Source organism: Perna viridis, chromosome 10 (genome assembly GCF_037379345.1).
Source record: "Perna viridis isolate PV_CMFRI_1.1 ecotype Kerala chromosome 10, ASM3737934v1, whole genome shotgun sequence".
NCBI classification, from domain to species: Eukaryota; Metazoa; Mollusca; class Bivalvia; order Mytilida; family Mytilidae; genus Perna; species Perna viridis.
Window position 1 is genome coordinate 961406 of NC_142454.1, and position 21866 is coordinate 983271.

General features: G+C 31.5%; 2 protein-coding genes across 2 annotated transcripts; one reads left to right on the top strand and one right to left on the bottom strand.

Moving 5' to 3' along the window:
- The first annotated feature begins 97 nt into the window (after positions 1–97).
- On the top strand, positions 98–11400 carry LOC148604069 (exoskeleton protein RP43-like). The gene is made up of 15 exons (XM_088550062.1): positions 98–320; positions 618–697; positions 1379–1484; positions 2466–2587; positions 3401–3556; positions 3822–3915; positions 4561–4682; positions 5417–5590; positions 5856–5982; positions 6214–6335; positions 7382–7537; positions 7861–7957; positions 8806–8933; positions 10035–10187; positions 10891–11400. The coding sequence occupies exons 2-15, from the start codon at positions 640–642 to the stop codon at positions 11205–11207; spliced, it is 1932 nt and encodes a 643-aa protein (XP_088406188.1). The 5' UTR covers positions 98–320; positions 618–639; the 3' UTR covers positions 11208–11400.
- A 919-nt stretch (positions 11401–12319) lies between these two features.
- Positions 12320–18631, bottom strand: LOC148604070 (leucine-rich repeat-containing protein 51-like). Its single transcript, XM_088550064.1, has 5 exons — positions 18092–18631; positions 16579–16694; positions 15417–15631; positions 14845–14985; positions 12320–13905 (listed from the first exon to the last, which is right to left on the bottom strand). Exons 1-5 carry the CDS (start codon positions 18106–18108, stop codon positions 13756–13758), a joined length of 639 nt encoding a protein of 212 aa, XP_088406190.1. The 5' UTR covers positions 18109–18631; the 3' UTR covers positions 12320–13755.
- Between the last annotated feature and the right edge of the window lie 3235 nt (positions 18632–21866).

A 21866-nucleotide genomic window follows, 5' to 3' on the forward strand; every position in this document is an offset into this window, starting at 1 on the left:
AATAATGTATGTACAATTAAAACAAATAAATTGATGTTTCAATCATATCTTAAATGAATTAATATTCTTAAATTAAGAGTAATTTTAAATAACAGTCCTTTAAAGGCCTCAACTGTTTAGATGGAATACAAAACAAAATATAAATGTGTTAAGTAGAAACATAGAAATACGAATCAGTTTTCAAAATCAAGGTTAGCGAATAATTTCTACCAGAAACATTTCACCAAAATTTTGTGATATGATTCTCAAAACGCGATTATTTTGAGGAAAACGAAGACAGCTGCATAGTACATTGATCATCATGTCGTTATTAAAATAAGGTAAATATTTCATAGCTAATAAATACATCTGTTTTCATATATGTATGTATGTATGTATATATCAGCGAAATGATATATTAACAAAAATATTTGAATCATTTTAAAGTGTTAATTAAAACACTATAGCAACAGGACATATATTGTGATTGAGTAAAGTGACATGCTGTGATATTTTGTTCCCCAAGAAAAAAAAATTCAGACTTCTGAATTCAAATGAAATATATTTCTACATTTGCATTGGTCATGGTAACATTTTTCTCTGTTACACATTCAGGAGTTCGATTGGTACTTTTATAGGTTATAAAGTGATGATTTGAATATGGAACGAAAATGCAAACTACTAGTTTTCTTTGGATTCATTGGAATATATCATGAAGGTATGTATGCTTTCATTCATATTTCAATGGATGCAATACTGTTCATAAAGGACAATACATAACACCGAAAGAGACCGGAGCAACGAAGTACCAATCTAAGCAAAAGTAGTTACAAAACACTTCACCTATCAATGTTCATTATATTAAACAATATGTAGTTTCTATTTCACAGATAAAACAAAATATCTTCAGTTAGATTTAACGTCTTATCAGATTGAAGATCACCGAACTTGATCAGCCTTTGTATTTTATTTTAATGCTGCCGTATTTGCAATATTATAATATTGGTCCCGAGTAGGACACTTAAAAAGGATCTGACGTCACTTCCATTTTTTTTGGTGGGAGTTTATATTGCAAGTGCTTTAAATTTTTGTGTACTTTCTTGTTTTCTTATCTTCAGTATATGTATATATGCAATTGATTTTTATTCTGCATTGTAAATGTAGACCGTATGTATTTAATAACGGACAGTTACGGTGTATCAATCTGCACCACGATAACCGACTTCTTCGCCATGTCTTAGTTTCTTTTTTTCTATTTTGTCTACCCTGGTTTTGACATTTTATATGAACATCTCGGTGGGTGTTTCTAGAAAAGAAAAGGACGCTTTTCCTACCGGTGCATCTGGTCTCAAAATTGCCGACAAAAGCAAAAAACAATGTACTATTATATAATTAACAGTCTCAGGCACATGTTCAGCCACTAACAGAAGGGGACAAGCAACACTTACTGTAGCAGAGGAGCCAGCTTACCTCTCATCTCCGGGATGGAAAACTTCATATTACAGGTTATTAATACCTTTGAGCAAACTAACTTATCTGGACTCAGTTGCACAAAATTTATAACTTAAATATAATCTTGGTTAAAATATACATGATTTAGTATACAATTCTACCAGTTTTGTACATTTTAGCCAAGATGTCTACAAAGTAGAATACGATTTTGGTAATTACTCATTGTTTTGTATTGAATACCGCACAATAAGAAACATCGTTTTTAATTATTTTTTCTTTCGAGTACATATTAATAACTCGGTAGCTATAATACACAAAATTTAAATGGCTAGAATTTTAAAATTTCATTACACGCTTTATACAGAGCTCAATATGACAGCAAAAAGATCTCCGTGTCCAACACTATTGTTCTGTTACAATCTTTTATGGTTTCAAAGACTATTAACACATGCATTGGACAGTAATAATTGAAGTAAACTAGGTTTCTATGCTGTTTAAAACTAATTTAATTTTCATATTTCATTGACTTGTACGGATTAGCGATATAAGTTTGAAGCACAAAGCTTTTACAACCTAACACTTTGTCTTTTGTGATGTATACACAACATCGAGCTTCGAACAGCGTCTGACTTTCGGAGTTCACTTTAGACGCTGCAGCCAATCCTCTAAAAATGCAAGAACCTTGCAAAGTCGGGAAAAAGTGAATGATTTTACGCGACGTTTTACAAATGTCAAACGACGTTTTAATTGAATAATGTCCGAGAATTTCGAAAGGCCTGTCTGTAGCGGTTTTTTAGAGATAAAACGAACGTCTGCCGCTACGTGGAACTTGTCAAAAACATCGAGAGATTAGTCTTTTGGCTAATTTATGATGAGTAGTTTCAGAAATGACATAATCATATAATTACTAAATAATGTTTGAATTTCATTGCATCAGTAGTAAAAAGTTACAGAACAAATCCCCAATAAGTAGGTTTAGAAATATCTTCTCAACATCTCTGAGTTTAAACATTTTTCTGATCTAATTTCGCCAGCAACATGGATTGTCGATGGACTCTAGAAGCCCCTATTGGTAGGTTTGTCATTGTAGATGTAATGGAGTCATACTTTGAAGGAAGCCCTGGTTGTGCTTATGATTACCTGGGCATTTATGACGGTAGGTACTACAATATATTTGACCTATGAGTCTAGTCACATCATGATAATTAATGTCAGGATTAATACCAAACTACCAAACAATAAGCACTTGGCTTTTCCACATTGAAAATACTATGTTTAAGATTTCATGATTTCTAATTAAGAACAAATTTGTTCACAATGTGGTTATTTCTATTATTATTTACAACCGAAGTAGAAATTTTGGAATAGCTGCAGATGACTATTACCCTACCATTGCATCTAGTCCTTAATCCTAGTTATAAGTGAACCCGCGTTGCTCGGTTATTTTGTAATTTCTGTGTATATTCTTATACTTAAGTATCAGTTCATATAAAATTCAGACACTGCTTAATGTAGAGGTGGTTCATGGTGTAAAAAAAACAACCAAACAAATGATACTTTTTTGGTCTACGTATACTATACTTTGGAGTAACGATAGTCGTTTCTGTATTTAGATCTGTACATTTGATAAATCAATACATTGATCACACACTTAAATCAATCAAATCAAACCAAATTAAGAACGCTAACTCTTGCAAAGTGTCAGTTTCATACACAATATGATTAATTCTATAGAAGCAAATGACAAACTAAAGCCAGTTATATGGTCTGTAACAATTTTTGAGTAAGAAATAAAAATGAATTTGTTTTTTTTACATGCATAAATCACCTTTTGTCTGATTTTTATAATGACTGATACGTTGAAATATGTGTTTTTGACAGTGTTTTGTCATGGTCATTTATGTCCATTGGTTATTGTTATATAGTTTCTCAATGTTCTTGCAATTATTATGTGCTACTTATTGTTCAGGGAACAGCCTGTCATCTTCTGTCACCAGACTGTGTAACAATCAAAGGTTTGGTCGATTGTTTGTAGCCACTGGTAATAATGTGATCCTACGACTGAAGAGTGATTTCAGCGTCAACTATGCCGGATTCTCACTTCGGTATTTTTATGCATCTGATAGTAAGTAAAACAATTAATTACTTTAGCCATTTTACTCATTTTGCCTTAACAAAGTCAACTGTTACATGTTTATGTATTTCAAGTTCATCACACCAGATATCAGAATATCAGTTCTATGCTAGTGAATTTCCCTGTACAAAAGTTTAAAAAGGATAACAGTAATAAGTAATAATAATTATTTCAACAAATGAAAAATAACTACAGTTCTCATAATATATTATAACAATATAAGAAACGAATTGTGCTGAGTATTATTGCATTTCAGCTGCTAACTCTGATTGTGCGACACCTACAACACTAACAGCTTCGTCAGCTCTCCAGTATATTGTTTCACCAGGTTTTCCAAATCAGTATGATACGTGAGTAATAATTGTCTTCCATATATATAATTTCTTACCTATGTATGTATTGTTTAGTTTTCACTTTCAGTTTACTTGTATGTTGCTAGAGTATATAGGGGCAACTATTTCGCTGTACCTGTGAATTTTGATGTTTTCGGGACAGCTGCAGCTTTTCCAGTTGTGTAAGGGTTTTCTCGTCGTTCTTTGAAGACTCATAGGTGGCCTTGTTTTTTTTTATATATTATATATTAAGTTTTCCAACAGTAGAATGGTAATTGGCTTGTGTTTCATTCTTATGCATTATGAATTATTGTATACAAAATATGTACAGGGAAAATTGCAACGTGCGTTTTTTCATATTTGATAACACCTGAAAACATACATTTAACATTGTAACATGTAATTGACTAGCCTATTATTTCATGGAAAAACAATTAAATAAAAATCATATGGCATTCATATGTTTTCAATAGGATTTCACATATGATACGAGTTTTTTCGTATGATTTTCGAAAACATGATTTTTAATCACACAAAACATACTGGTCCTAAACATATGTTTCATTTTGGTTTAAAACAAATGAGAACATATGTTGTAATTGCTCTTTTGTAATTGTGATAAAACATCTAACAACAATTGAACTGTTTGTTTGTCGTTCTAAGGGAACAAACATGTGAATGGCATATTACTTCTTCATCATCAAAATCAATCAGTGTGAAGGTTCTACAGTCTGACATGTTGAGTGGCGAAGTTTGTTACTCAGACAAACTTCAAATATTTGATGGTAAGTAGGAAAGGTTATATACGGTATTTATATACATTTTGTATTACCAAATACTATATTTAAATGATGTATAAAAACGAATCAAAATGCATTTAGTAAAGATTATAAAAAATACTTTTTTTTTATTGTAAAAACTTTTTCAACTTGAAGTTCTTCAAACATATTTCCTAGAATCGAGTGTAACTACGTATGACAAGATCAACTAACCTTTCAAAAGAAAGTACTGCTTTACATGGTCAATTACTTACTAATGCAAGGTTAGGTAAGTAGGGGAGCCATAGTGTTATATATACTGTCAGTGACCACATATCATCAATAAATATACTGTCAATGCATTTTAGTTGAACGATTGCAGAATAAAAGTTCTTATCAAGTCATGTTATCTAAGTTTGATTCAGTCTGTTGTGTTTGCTTCTGGTGTTTCTAGAGAAGCAGAGGACGCTTCCCCTACCGGTGCACCTGGTCCATGCTCCCAGTTTTTAATGGAGTCCGAGTTGCTCATTTACTTTTGTTACTTTGTATGTATGATTTTAGTTACTTGATATTCTTTGTTGTGAATGTCTGTTTTCCATATCTGGTCTTTGTCCCTGGATTACATTCTTTTGATTACCGCTATAACCTTGGTTCCCTTGATTACTCTTTCTAGTAGTTGTGTGTCATCTGTCAACTTAATATATTGCTCTAAACGATTACATTTTCTTACTTTTTATATAATTCCTCATAACTTTTTGTAGGGTCCAATGTTTCAGGAGATAAGCTAGCAGAGATATGTGATAATTCAGATTATTTCGTCGACACATTAGAATACACTACAAACTTAACAACTAATGCGTTTATAAAGTTCCAGAGTCTGGAAAGTGGAAGGTCACGAAGAGGGTTCTTAATTGCCTATAATGAAACGGATACTGGTAAGTTTGTATTGTATAAATGTTTTGATGATCCTACATAATATATTTGGCGTTTCAAAAATTTCTTTTATACATAAAATGTAGAGGTTTTGAAAGAAAAATATTTTTTTAACTTTTGGATTATTTAGAAGGTATTTGCACAAAATATTTACATGTAGTTAAGTATACTTTCTCATTCCAAGGAGCAGATATTTTAGGCTTACGCTTAATAGATGCCTATTAGTCCCTCGCATGGTTTAATAATAAATATTTTATTTTTCTACAGTTATAACAGTGCCAACCACAACTCCGTCCAGTACCTACAGTACGTGTGGGGAGCAAACTATCACAATCACTGATACATCAATACCCGTCTTCATTACCTCCCCTGATTATCCTATTTTCTATTCCAAGTAAGTAAAACAACAGCTATCGTTCTTTATTTGAATGTAATAGAACATAAAGAAAAGTATAGATAAAGTAGTAGAAGGACTAAGACAATGATCAAATTGAAAGTAGTAGAAGGACTAAGACAATGATCAAATTGAAAGTAGCAATCAAAACAACTATGAAGTGGAAACTCAAAATTCTATCGGTCAAATAATGGAAAACATATAAGTTCAACTATTGATTTGATTTTGTAGTAACTTAAACTGCAATTGGCAAGTGACAGGACCACAAGGTTCAGTCCTACAGATAAAGATCTTAGATTTCTTCCTGGAGGACAGTGAGGAATGTTTTGGTGACAGTGTTACTATATATGATGGTAGGAATTGATATAAAACTGCACATGCACAAAACAAGACCTCCGATAAATGCTGGGTACAAATAATTTCGTTCACATTTTGAAACAACTAAATTTTTGTGATATCTCAGAATAAAATATTTGAGTGTATACGATGAAAGTTTTGTTGTATAACAGAAAGACAGTCTACGCTTATAAAATTGGAGAATGTTTTAATGTGGCATGAAATTTTGGTTTTAAACTACTTTTACCTCACTGAAATTCTTATGCTTGATATAATAACTAACAAACATTTACCCCCTGAAAAAGAAATAAAAAATAAATAAAATAAAAACAAAAAAGAGACAAAAACAAAAACAACCAAACAAACAAATTTACGCTACCCGACCCTCGACAATATGCCATGTTAACTTGAGTAACACTTAATATTATTTCGTCATTTATAATATGAATTAACGAAATATATAAATAAACGTGTAAAGTGTCAGTACCTGTCAGGATCAGGCAGTAGGTGAAACAAGGTATAAAAAATCATCATTTTGATAGTGTAATTTGACTATTTGCACCATCTGAATCAAGGAAAACATACAATATTTCCATATTATGCTGGACCATTGAGTTACAATTTCATTGAAATTCACTGAAAATGAACATTTCAAGGGCAGATAACTTGATAAACCCCCATTTTTATAAGATTCAATTGAAAAATTTCTGAGCAAAAGCAGTGATGCAGAGATCAAATAATGGTCTTTTCAAATAGAGAAAGTATCCTTGAATGATATTACATTGTCAGATTGGTGGGTTTTTGACATGCATGTTTCTCATTTTTCCCATTTTGCCTGATTTTTACAAGTACTTACAGTACTTACACTTAAAATTATAGTGAGAAAATGGCATTAGAACGTAATTTTAGGATATCATGGATCAGCAACAAATTGGGAACATAAATATGGTAGTTACTAGGCATTGTTAATACAAAATAATACATGTGCTCTGAAAGTTTATAGAACGAGCAAAGAAAATTTGGAATGAAATAAACAATTACATGCATCATTTTTCTATTTTAGGTTTGAACTCAGGTTATCCTCAGCTTTTTCAGGACTGCGGAGAGACCGCAACTACTGATGTTAATAGTACTGGAAATAGTGCTCATGTTTCGTTTAGAGCAGATGGTTCTACTACAACCAGAGGGTTTAAGTTCCAGGTTGTCGTCCTTGATGGAGGTCAGATCTATTGTTATACATTAAAAAAAATATTGTCGAATGACAATATTACATTGTATTTTGGTAAATAAGGGTAACTACAAAATTAACGAACTCCACTTCGATCCATAATCAATTCAAGTCCAGAATAAATCTTGTAAGAAAGTATAAATTAAAGGAAGATTTTGTAATTGAAATATTGATGCATGCGACTATTGATGGATTTATGAGATCAAAACTCAAGATGAACTGACGTCTTCGAATATCATCCATTATACAAATAATAAGTAAAATAATGTACCAAGAATTGTTTTCTCGAAATTCATAATTTCATGTCTTTGTAGGGACTCCGGTCTGTGTGGAAGGCAATCCAACTGAATTGAATGCTACATTTGATAGACAATATCTAAACTCTCCAAACTATCCAGATAATTATGGAAGGTATTTGCGTTGTTTATTTTGTTTTAAGGATTAGATATAAAATAAGATGAAGATTTGGGAAAACTGTCGCATAAATGATAAAAAGTTTGATTTATTTCTATAATTTCCTTATTGGTCCCGTTTTAGGTTTGTTTACTGTTTTATATGTCCAATTGCTTTGAAGAAGTTAACAATGTTCAGACTAACCATATTTAAAGAACGTGAATTTCTTGTATGTGTTGTTATCCTCCTACTTAAAGAATGAATATAATTTAAAAATGCATTTCAGATTTGATAAATTTGATAAATACTGATCGCCATTGATATTCTTTCTAATTTTGCTATGATAATACATTGTTTTTATAGTGTCACATAATAAAAAGTTTTATGTCTAAGCCATGTCAGATTCACAGGAAATAAATAGAATCACATATTTACACGAGTACTTATGTAACCAGCCTTATTTTTTTTTCTGAATATTGAGTAAAAGATCATTCAACTTGGCTGTTCACGCTGTATAAATGACTCACTATAACTCATGTAACAATTGACGTTAATGTTTATATTTTTAATTTGTGAAAAGCATGTGATCTCGACTGGCAGAAAAAACATTTTATGTAAAGTAATCTTTACTGGTCATATAAGAGCTAAACAATATCAAGAAAAAAAGCGAGGACTTCATTTTTTACGTGATCATTTTTCCTACTTATTGTTGCTAAAATGTGTACAAACTATATAAAATAGTATGAGAAGCAACTTTTTCTTTATTTTACTGGTCGGTTTTCTTTAGAGTTTGCGATTGTTAAGCTTCAGTCTTATCAAACAAATTTCGAATATGAGTGATAGTATGATTATTGGTCTATTTGTAGCTCTTCAACAACACAATGGTTAATATACAATACTGAATCCTATGACTATGAGATAGTTATAGATACGGTGGATTCTAGGATTGAGGCTAGTGTTGGCTGCTCTGCTGATAAAGTTCAGTTATTTAAAGGTAGGTGGATTCTAGGATTGAGGCTAGTGTAGACTGCTCTATTAATAAAGTTCAGTTGTATAAAGGTTAATGATTCAATGATTGAGGCTAGTGTTGGCTGCTCTGCTGATAAAGTTTAGCTATATAAAGGTTGGTGATTCTAAGATTGCACCAGTGTTGGCTGCTCTTCTGCTAAAGTTCAGTTGTATAAAGGTTGGTTATTCTGGGGTTAAAGCAAATGTTGGCTGCTTTGCTGATAAAATTCAGCTGTATAAAGGTAGGTGATTCAAGGATTGAGGCTAGTGTTGACTGCTCTGCTAATAAAATTCAGTTGTATAAAAGTTGGTGATTCTAGAATTGCAGATAGTGTTGGCTGCCTTGCTAATAATGTTCAGTTGTATAAAGGATGGTTATTCTGGGGTTGAAGCTAATGTTGGCTGCTCTGCTGATAAAATTCAGCTGTATAAAGGTAGGTGATTCAAGGATTGAGGCTAGTGTTGACTGCTCTGCTAATAAAATTCAGTTGTACGAAGGTTGGTGATTCTAGGATTGCAGATAGTGTTGGCTGCTCTACTAATAAAGTTTAGCTGTATAAAGGTTAGTGATTCAAGGATTAAGGCTATTGTTGGCTGCTGTGTTGATAAAGTTCAGTTGTATAAAGGTTAGTGATTCTAAGATTGCACCAGTGTTGGCTGCTCTGCTGATATAGTTCAGTTGTATAAGGTTAGTGATTCAAGGATTGAGGCTAGTGTTGGCTGCTCTGTCAATAAAGTTCAGTTTAAAAAAGTCTGTAATGGTGAAGGATAACAGTCAGTAAAACCTTTTCAAAAAGTGTTTAAACAATAAAATAGTTATGTTTAAAATACATGTAAGAGAAAACTAGGAGTTTCTTTAACAATTTGTGTTAAAACACATTCACCATCTAATCAAAATAGAATTGTAATCATGAAATGTTCAATAAAAGCGACATTAAATCAATTAAATCGATTATAAAATACAATAAAAAAAAACGTTATTTTATTCTCAAACTTTACATGTAAGATTTCAAAATGACATAAAGTTGTATAATTATGACCATGTTCTATCAAGTTTCATTCGTAGTCCCCTTCTGGTTTATTCCAGGTCCCTGTACCTCGTATCCATCTTTAGGTTTATTTTGTGGTGAAGATAAACCTACTTACACTCAGTCAAGTGGTCTGTATGTTCTAATCATGTTTACAACAGACAGTACAGTTAACTACAAAGGATTCAATATATCCTACTATCTCCAGAAAAGTAAGTATTGATCGGCGTAAATTTAATGAACATTTAAAAAAACATGGGTATTGTTATCTTACAAAATTCCACGGCTAAAAAGTCGTATATTCAGACAGACAACGTCAAAAGAAATATCGACAAAGAATACCAGATCAACTAACAGAAAAACAAATGACATCAGGTGCCCCGGAAGGGTATGCATGTCCTGATACCTATTTTTTTTTTAAAGAAGTATCACATGTTAAAATATTTACTGTCTCAGATTTAAGAAGAAAAGTAACGTGTTTTATAGTTTCTTCAAAGTGTTTTATACAGTTTAAAGTGGTTTAAGGTTTTTTTTATATCATTACTGAACCCCTCTGTAATTTAATAACGATAGATGAGATCCTCTCTCTTGTTAACACATACTTTGTCTTGGTCTATCAAATATATACAGCTCACAAAACTGCAACTAACTTCTGATATTTAAGAAGTATTACACTATGTAAATAGTTCTAAGAATCTACGTTAATTAACAGCATCATATGTCTTTAGGTACATTACAATGCCGCGTGTAGAGCTAAAGACTATAGTTGGTTAATAAGAAAAAATCAAATTCATTAACCACAAAAGGAAATTCCATGCTTCCTTAAATATTCAATTTATAGAAAAAAAACCATAATATTTCTTGACTTGTTAAACATATTTTTATTAACTTTGATATGTGTTTTTTTTATTCCAGCCCAGTCAGAAGGATTCAGTAAATTACAGATACTAGGTATTATCCTGGGTGTTGTATTTGGTTGTATAGCACTAGGAATAATCAGCTTCCTGCTTTATAAATTCGTTATAGCAAAGAAACTGAAACGAGTCGGTTCATTGACATCGCTCAGGAGTCGAAGGTCCTCGTCGTCTTCGTCGTCCAGTTCAAGTAGTGATGACGAAAGACCAGTATCAAAGAAGTTTAAGAAATTAAGACCTTTGACAGCTAATGTTGGTAGAGTTGTTCTAATGCCGAAGAAACCTCAACTTCCACCGATAAAAACTTCGAAGATATAATTTACTTATCGAGGGCGATAATTGTTTATATAATGTTGACCATTTGAATGTTATGAAGACACGATAGTAGTGTTTTATATAGAAGCATTTCACACCAGTTGTCTTTCACGTTGTTAATCATACTCTTAATCTGTCTGTGTTTATACAATCAATTACATATCATAAGCAGTGTTCAATAAAAGATATATATATATATATTGAGTTGTTTTTAAGTTATATATAACAGAACGCTCTTGTTTGTAAATAAAATCAAGATCAATACTAAAAAATTGAAAAACAAATGAAGTAAAAACGACGAACACACAGCCTATAAACCCTAATACACAGGGAAAACTGAAAGTTTTAGATTATTTATTATATGTTCATAATCACAAAACTTGTATTTTATTTGTTCCGAAATCAAATTAACAACACGTTAATGTAAGGACAAACTTAATGATAATATGCATCCTTTAAATAAAACATCAGGTGGATACTAAGCTGTTTTTTAACTAGATGACAAGTTTTTATGGTAGACAAAACTACCAACTTCTTCTATGGTGGTGTTCTTTGTTTTCAATTATATTGATGTCTCCCATTCATTTTGATTTATCAATTATATTTATGTAATTCATTCATTTGGATTTATCAATTATATTTATGTAATTCATTCATTTTGATTTATCAATTATATTTATGTAATCCATTCATTTTGATTTATCAATTATATTTATGTAATTCATTCATTTTGATTTATCAATTATATTTATGTAATTCATTCATTTTGATTTAGAGAATGAAGTATAATAACAGAGTTACCTAACAGATAATATCTAGACAGTTGTCAAAAAGAAAGTTTGTATAATAAATGGCAATATCAAGGTAAAAACCGGAGTGTTGGAAAATCATCACAATGGTCACACATTCAATTTAATTTGGAGAAGTAGAGCATGTTTTTGTCTAATAATGATAAATACAGTGAAGCAGGGATGGTGGTAATTTGTTTTGTATTGAAATTATTTGAATTAGATCTTTTCAGCAGTGTATTGTGTAAGTATACTTCAAGGGTATTATGGTGATTTTTCACTTCAAAATAGAGGCGTATTATGACATGGTAGAAAATGAAGGCGTAATGACATGGTAGAATATGCATTTAATTAACAGTAACAATGATGATTGGATCAAGCTTAACAAAAAAAAATTACATCATGATTAAATAATAAAAAATGTTAAACCAAAAAATATATCCAACATTCCAAATTATATCAGCATCCTCTTGAGTTATCATAGTTAGTTCTTACATTTAGAAGTAATTATCACTAGTCATAACAGGGTTCTACTTAGGGTTGCATAATTATTATCATTAAAAAAAAAATATTTTAAAGTTTTACAGACTTATATCAACTTGTTATCTTAAGAGAACAGGGCAGTAGAAATCTCAAAGATGTAAAAATAAACAAAATTACACAAGTTATTTGAAACAATCCACTTACCTTAGGTAAACAGATTCTTCCAAGACTAATTCACAACTTTGCCATTTTATTTTGGTTGGAATGCAATTAAAGAAATATGCTTTATTATTTATTTTTTTTTTTTTTAGAAAATCCTGAGGAGCTTTATTATTTCAAATATAAGGTGATTGATTGATTATTGGGGTTTAACGCCCGAGCATCAATATTCAGGCAATCAAACACTTATAACTTATATATATTATACTATTACATTGTATTTTAAAAAGGATTCAAACCTTGTCAAAGACACATCTGACTACTTAAATTGACTTAAGTAAATGAAAAAAAATCAGTGATAGCTTTTATATATTTCGAACCAAAAAGAAAACTGTAAAAATGTCTAAAAGCATAATACATTAACACATATAGACACTCAAACTGTCAGAAAATACTATCACAAAAAAAGTTTCAATGGCAAAATATCTGACCAAAGACCATGCCATTATAATTATATACATTGTATATATATATTATCATAAATAATATCACAATCTTAATTTTATGGCATTATTTCTTCATCAGAAAAAAATAAATAAAACACAAAGAGCACAATTAACTAATTAAACCCTAACAGTATTATATCACAATCATATAGAAATATCATAAATAAGGTTAACAAAACAAATTAACATTAATATGAAATGTCCAGGGGAGTATTGCCTTAAATAATTCAAGTTTTTTTTAACTAAATTAAATTCAATTTCAAGTCAGTGACAGGGTTGAAGCCAAAGGGAAGTAACACCTGTGTAATAATAGAGAAAAAAAAATTACAAGATTGGAGAACTTTCAAAACAGATGTTCAACATGATTAAATGCAAAACTAAAACAAAATCTGATCTTAAAAAGCATAAAACTGACTACCATCTACCTTACAAAGCAAACTAGATGATTCTTTAAGTCAGCTAAATTGACCTTTAACCTGGAGAATCATCTATGATGGTTTATCTTTTCTAGAGAATCATAACATAAATGCCCATGTTCTTTATGATTCTCCATTTACATACAGTAGTAAACAATAATGATAACAAACAAAAAAAAAGATCACAGTTATCTCCCCTTCAATCATCATCTCTAGGTTTCTTCTTCTGTTTAGATGAAACATTCATCTTGGCCCATGTACCAGCTGTCATCCGATCAGCCTTGGTGACACGACTGAAGTCCAGACTTTCTAAATGTGGAAGCATTGACAACACCGCCTGTCTGTAACCCTATAAGTGTACATTGTAACTATTGAAATGTTTAGGTAGTCTTCATTATTTGATTAATAATTTTGTTTAATTCATTTTAGTTATAAACAGGATATTGATGTAACTGATAACTAATAACTAATATTATTTTTCTACATTTGATGTTACTATAAATTCAGTAATAACTTGTTTTGTTTACAGAATTTGAATACCATAATTTTGATATTCTAGATATTTAAATCTGATTTTAGTTAAACACCTGAAGAGATTTGAAAATGTAACTACCACCAACTTATAGCAAATACTTAGTCATGTATTTGTGAAATATTAAGTTTTGAGGGGCTTTTTAACATCTACATAAATCACAAAATATTTTCCTCTCTCTAACATTGTATTCAACTTTAATCTAATTATTACCTGAGTGGAAATTTGCACACAATAAAAACATGTAATAGAACAATATTTTCTCATACAAGTAGATGGTATCATGTAAACCAAAAAAAGATTGAGAGAATGAAGAAAATCTTCAGTGTTATTTTTTTAAATTTTCATAGTCACAAATCTATTTCATTTAGCAAGTAGTTCATGATATTGAGGGTCATATGCTCCCCCCCCTAAAAAAAGAAGTTAGCTTGAATGAAACTAAGGTCCATTTCATTTTTTTTGGGTGCATGAACTGGTCCATACATGTATATTGCAATTAGATCAATGATATCATGAACTTTTGTCATATTATACTTTTCACATGTAGTTTACTCTGGAGTTTTCATGTGGAAAAAAAGAAAATCAAGCATCATTTGTTAAATCACTACATCACATTCTTAATTTGAAAGGGAGGTGTTCCATAAAATATTATATGGACTGGAAAATATATCTAAGAAAGTAAATAAATAAAAATTATTAATTATGAAATTAATATGATATTAAACTTGATTAAATTAATTAAATAGCAGCACTGACCTTGATATTTTCTACAGGGTTTCCATGTAAAGTTAATTTTCTCAAACTTTTAATGGTATTTAATTTTTCCACTTCCTTTAAATCTTTGATCATATTGCCATGCAGATATAATATCTGTAAGTTCTCAAATTGTGTTATTACCTACAAATACAAAGAATATTTTTTCTATAATTCAGAATTTTATCTGCCATAAACATTTTACAACTTTCAATGACAATGTAAACAACTGCACAATTTTCTTCACATTGAAAGCGGGACACATAACACATTTGAGCCTTTACTTATGGCAATAAAAATACAAGCAAATGGTTTGATTTGAGCTTTTTTTAAATGAACAGTTTAGTCAACATGGTATATATTTTTTCTCTGTTGCTGAAACTAAAGGGTCATAGGTGAAAACTTTTAGACAAAAACTTTTACATGTACATTTGTAAATTAAGCTTACATGTATTTTTTAAAGAACACATAATTGGTTATGAACACTCCTACAGAATAGTAAGGATGAGGGGGAAATGTTCCTGAAAAAACCATCTGAGCTGTCATCTACAAAAACAACAACAAGAGGTACTCACAGGGTGTATGTTTGTTAGTTCATTAAATGACAAATCAAGCCAGCCCAACTGTTGTGGGTCTTGGAATTTTTCAGCAACTGTCTCCATCAAAGCACCCACTTCTGACAATGTGTTATTGTTTAGTCGTAAACATTTACTGGCTGACTTTCCTTCATCTGTTTGTTGGGGTTGTCTCCCTTTTCTAGGAGATTCTCTTGGTTCTTCCACTTTCACATCTATAAATAAAACATATTATATCAAATCCCCCTAGGATCTATGATTAATACTTATCACGCTATCAAAGAATGTTTTCTGAACAGAGGTAGATTGGGGTGAATAATTATGAATAATAAAATAATTTGTTGTCTTCAATGTTTAGCAAATTCTGAGAAAAATGAAATTTTAATTGTGATCTGGCAAGTGAAAGTATTCATCTAATATTCATCCTGTTTTATTTTTATAATTTATTCAAGATTTTTTTCATCACATATTGACAGTTAATTTAGTTAAAACAGATGTGACATTGATTTATTTTCCTGTAGGTTTTATATTCCATATCAGCACAAATCAGGTAAAAAAAATATGTTCAACATGCTAAAAATAGGATTTTAATGAGTGATATACCCCCACTTTATGGTGAAAAAAGGGAGATAGCAAAATGTTCAAAATGGCCTCAATCCAAAACTGCATTTCAGATTTTGCTGAAAATTGAAATTCACCTGTATTTTACAAAACAAATCAACTTTGCAAAGTTTAAAAAAAACCAAAAAAAAACCAGATCTCTTCTCAAGTTACCATCTGAAATCATTGGGGTGGACAGACATACAGACACACAACTATTTGGAAGGTATCACAAAATATCTAACCACTTCCTGTGGCAGGGTATAAAAATGAAGGAAAACATTTGTCAAATTTCCCCATAATAAGAAATAAGCATCTTCAATATGTATTTAAACACTGTGCAAAGTTTGAATAATATTGATACAATATCTATTTTACTAAGTTTAGTTACTGATTACACAAAGTAGGTACCCCTAACGTAATGGATGGACAGATGAAGGCTAGCATCTACTAAACCATAGGTGACATAGGTAAAAAATTAAGAAGAGACTATTACAATATACATGTACACATTTTCTGTGTAAAGAATCTTAAATGCACATCCAAATTACAAAAATATTACCATTAACATTAGAAACTCTGTAAAATGAAAAGTCTAGTGGTGGTACTATGTCATTGTTAGTATCAATAGCTGGTACCCTTGTTGTTTTCTGTTTACTGGCATTATAAGGTACAACACTGAAAAACATACATACATAAAAATAAGTTAAGTCTAGAACTAGAACAGACCTATACATGTAAGGTTTCTCTGATAAATTAATTATAAAGTAACAGTTGAAACAACATAAGAAACTACCGGTAAATAGAGTTTTGAGTACAGTACAATGTTTCACTGGTTTTTGTTTCATATATGATGCTTGTAAAGATTTGAGCAAAAGTTTGCCAGATGATTCTGTTTTGATTTTGGAGATTTTAATATTATTGTATAACTCCTGGTTTTCAAACCTAATCAACTCTATTCCAAGTACATAGTACACTGCTGAAAATCAAGCTATTTAATGTTGGAAACAAGTAAGCTCTCAAATGTATGGAAAATTGTTGGCAAAATTGTGCATATAAACCACTTAGAGAGTTCTGTCAGGTTTTGATATCCAGTAAAAATCATATCAATGCTCTAAAAGTACCATGACATCAAGTGTTTGATATACTTAGACATAGATTTGTGACGGAAAACACTTGATTCTTCACAGAAATATCATCGAAAACTTATCTGCATATATGCGACTATTAATGGCTTCCTGAAACTGTGTTCACATTTAATAAACTAAAGTTTTCTATTTGTGTTTTATACTATAGTTGGACTAAATATTTGATAGCGGGAGAAAGCCCATGTGCTTGAAAATGGACGGATCTTACGTTGGACAGACACAGGACAAGTCACAGAAGTTATGATGACTGGTGCCAAAGTCGATTCATCGGCCTTACCAGATGTTTTAAAAATTTGTAATAAAATCTTGGGTGAAAATGTAAATATCCCGCATGTTAAACAGTAAATCAGTGCTCATGTATGGGATATTCTTCAAATTTTAGTTTCTACAAAGAAGAGTGGAGCAGTGTAAATGGACATGTTTCACGTGTAAGGAGAAATTGTCTGACCAAGACCCACTAGCTTGTGATTACTGTCTAGAATGGCAGCATTTTAATTTTAAATGTGCGTTTCTTTCACGATTCTGTGTGTTATTAACAATAACCGGATGTGTAGACGAGCAGCCACTGCCATATATTAAGGACTAGAATTCTACATGACAGAATAGGGGTTTCTGGTACAATCATTTCTCTTATCATATGTTCATCCTGTAAGCAGATAACAGCCTTGACAGTTTTGCCATGAAAATCTCCTTCATTTTCTATAAGTGCTTTGCCATGGCCTTGGACTTGGCTTTGGGTCGCTGGGTCATCTTCAGGGATTTCACGCACACACAGAAAATTCCATAAGAATAAACGAGTTGTTAAAAAGGTAAAAGAATTGTTTCCTATCTGTTCAAATCTACCCAACAGCTATGCATACTTTTTGTTACACTAACCCGAAACAAAATGAAAATTCAAATTTGAAATTTGACCTAGATTTGTCTTACCAAGTATTGGCGCTCATGGTTGAAACACGATGATGACGTGTTTATTACTGTATCTGTAAATATTTCACTTTCATAAAAAGACGATTTTAACTATACAAACGCCTGTAATACTACAAATCAAACAAATAAATATCACTTCTTTCCATCCGCCATGAATGTTGTCAAGAACAACTAAGCGTCTAATTACAAAAAATAAGCGGAATCAGCTGTGAATAATTTCCGGAATTTCTGATCATTTCGTACCAAAACTATTTCGTATGAAATTCAATTTTAACTAATCCAATCATGGTCCTCCAGGGGACTTTTATATTCATCATTAATATCCATCAAATGACATTATAAAATATTACACAATAACACAATATAGAGACATAGTACAATAGATGTATCTTTGAATGTTTGTAGTCTAAAGTGAGATGTCACTACAGAAGTTTGACTTTAAATTAGATTTCAACTACATATCAAATATCTGTAATAAGCAGCTCGACAACTAAATGTCTTGACACGAATAGGCACATACTTAAAAAACATTCACAACTCACAATTTATTACTCATTTATAATTTCTAATCTCAGCTACTGTCCCCTAGTATGGAAACAAGACACTTCGGCACCAGGGCAAATCGGTACCTGTTTCACATGAGAGTCTGACACCTAGACAAATCGGCATCGGGACATTTCGGCACCAATATTCGTTTTTTTTTTAATAAAACTAGTTTAAAAATGAACAAATATGTTTTTTTCAAAGATTATACAGATTTTTTCAAGAAAAACCTCTATGATTAAGAATTAATTACTAATTACTTTATGAATAGTTATTTGTCAACAATAGCCTTCCTTTCACAAATCACTTAATTAAGAACTGTTAATTAAAAATTATTATAATCAAGAACCAATTATCAGTCATAACTAACTGATTTAAATGTGTAGCTTATATTTGTGTTTCTAGTTTGTTTGATCTCAAAAGTATAATAATGTATGGTATTAAAAATATCTCGTTAGATCGAAAGGGGAATGATTGTTTTTATTAATGAAGCCACAAAGAAAAAAAATGAGTACAAGCCCAGGACATAAAAAAATGAAAGGACTTCGGAAGTTACCATCAGTTTCACAATGTCAGACGATTGTAACAAAACTGTCCGTCCACGACAAGAAGCCCTTCAGTGTGAAGGATGTCAAAGATGGCAACAAAGAACATGCAACACAGGTAAGTTGTACTTAAGCAATTACATTCCTACCTTTCTGCGAACATAAAAGCACAAATGTTTGGTTACCTATTATTGTTCATAGTTGATGTTTAAATACGTACATCAAAGTTACATTTCAGTTACTAATTTATTCTGAAAGAAGAAACAATAAACAAGATCCTCAATCAGTTTCACGTCTGCTTATGTATGTTATGTACCATAATATAGTTGTATATAGATCATTGTCTACATGTAACTTTAAAATAAGTCAATCATTTCAGTTTCATGAATGTTTTAAATATTCTTTCCTAATATTTCAGGTAAACACAGAAGAAACATCTTTAGTAGTTAACCAGTTTTTTGTGTTTCAAGAGCCAGTTCAAGAAGATTCCATTGCAGACGATTCCATCGGTGAAATTCCAGATGACGACCACTCAGTTCAGTACCAGGTGATTGAGGAGTGTAGCAGCAGTGGCAAGCGCAAGCTATGTGGCACTGACGGTTTTAGTTACGCAGTAAAGGTAGGTGATTACAACATACATTTAATTAAAATCAGCAGATGTGGTTCAATTGCAAATGAAACAAATATCTTATAGCCAAAACTACCATATGTATAAATAAAAAGATGTGACATGTATGCATACAATCAGATGTGTTTTAAACAAATATTTCCGAATAAAACATGTAGACCGATATAAAAATGAGACATGCCATATCTAGAAAAACGTAGAAGGACATTAGAGACACTAATATTTAACAACTCTGGTACTAAATTTCTACATGATTTGGTTGATATTAAAAATAATTCTTACAATTTTAGGTACAAATGCATACTTGAAATTCCACTCCCGAGAACAACAGGGTACGGTAAGAGAAGTTTTGGGTACGAGGCAGCAAGAATCTGGAATTCCTTGTCAAACGATGCAAGGAATCTATCTACTTTTGAACATTTTAAAAGTTTCATATTTTGTCGTTTTTCTGAAGAGTGCTCTCGCAGTGTCTGCTGATATTCTTAGTGCTTGCTGTCATGTGGCCATTCTCTCAAATCTGCTTAAATGTTGATTTCATTTTGTTTACTGCCTTTTATTTATTTATCAGTGATTTAGTTTATGTGCTGCTTTCATTGGATATACATGTAGTAACCGCGGGTCTCGCAGGTTTCCGATTACTTCAAGCAAGGGCATATCATATGGTTGATGCGTTATTCTACAAAAAGTAAGTAATACTTTATAAGTTTATTAATTACTTTTGCAGAATAGATCATCATCCAAATGATATGTCTTTCCTCGAAGTAATCGGAATCTGCATCTGCGAGTCCCGCGATTACTATATCCAATGAGAAACCTTCTTACAAAATCGTGATGAGCGAAATCATTTGCATATCCAAAGGATATCTGTAACTAATTTCACTAATTTGCATAAAAATGACTTTTATGACACAAATTTAACTTCTGTGTTAAATTGCATGCAAAAGTGACAGAATTCGATTTTGAAAAGAAAGAAGGATGAATTTTGTGACGAAATTGAATTCTTGCATAATATTTCTCAGTTCACAGAATCCAAACTAAACTAAATTGCATACACAATTGACTTTTGTTACCCAATATCCAAATTAGGCAACAGAAGTAAAGTCTGTGATACAAAAATGAACTTTGTCATGACAAAAATAAATTTTGTCCACTGAAAGATTACTTTGTATGACATAATTTAAATTTGTAGTATATTATAAATTTTGTTAATCTGAACTCATATTTTGTTGAACAAAATTCACTTTTGTCTGTACAAAATTGAATTTTGAGTACAAAACCACTAGAGTCCCATTCGACGGCTCGTAATTACTGTGTCTATTTGATTCACTGGACACCATAAAAATGTAAAAGTTGCATGTATACTTCATGCACCCAACTTTCGATGGAGATCATGGTGCCTAGTAAATTAAAAAAAAATCCGTTCGTTGTCTTCTTGGGATTTGTCTCTAGTGTATCTGCCGCGTTTTTTTCTTGACATGAGAATTTTTATTTTGGTTGATTTGTAGTTGTTTGACAACTCAATGATTGAATGATTGTTTAGGTTTAACGCCCTAGCAGCAATATTTCATCTATATCCAGGCGATGAACATGAAAAAGATGATAAAATTGACATGAAATGGTGATGAAATGAAAATGGGATGGCACACAAGGACAATAGGGTGGACGGGTTTCGATTGCCACTGGAGATAGGGAGCAGAGTGTAGAATCGGGCAATTAAGCCTCCTGTGGCGGAGCCCAAAGGTTCCTACTCCGATAGAATACCACAGCAGGGTTATTTAACGTGCGAGGAACGTGGCATCTTTCCCGACATGGTGTACCACAATGGAATTTGGTCAGGTTTACCGTATTATGGCCTGACGATCCCAGCATTAAACATGCGAGGGGTATCCCATTCCACCAGACAGGGCACATAACACAGTTGCTCTGTGGGCAGAGCACCCTAGACCCAGGCAAGGGTTCTGAGCACTTTTAGTCGCCTTTTACGACAAGCTTAGTGCTGCCGCGGTCCACCCGAGCTGGGATCGACATCTCAAAAATAATTGTTTACCAATTTTGGAAC

Coding starts and splice junctions, on each gene's coding strand:
- LOC148604069 (XM_088550062.1), top strand. CDS start 640: ATGGAACGAAAATGCAAACTACTAGTTTTCTTTGGATTCATTGGAATA. Junction 1,485..2,465: donor TGGAAAACTTCATATTACAG/GTTATTAATACC, acceptor TAATTTCGCCAG/CAACATGGATTGTCGATGGA. Junction 8,934..10,034: donor TAAAGTTCAGTTATTTAAAG/GTAGGTGGATTC, acceptor GGTTTATTCCAG/GTCCCTGTACCTCGTATCCA.
- LOC148604070 (XM_088550064.1), bottom strand. Junction 15,632..16,578: donor CAGAGTTTCTAATGTTAATG/GTAATATTTTTG, acceptor TTTTATTTATAG/ATGTGAAAGTGGAAGAACCA. Junction 13,906..14,844: donor ACCCTGTAGAAAATATCAAG/GTCAGTGCTGCT, acceptor GTACACTTATAG/GGTTACAGACAGGCGGTGTT.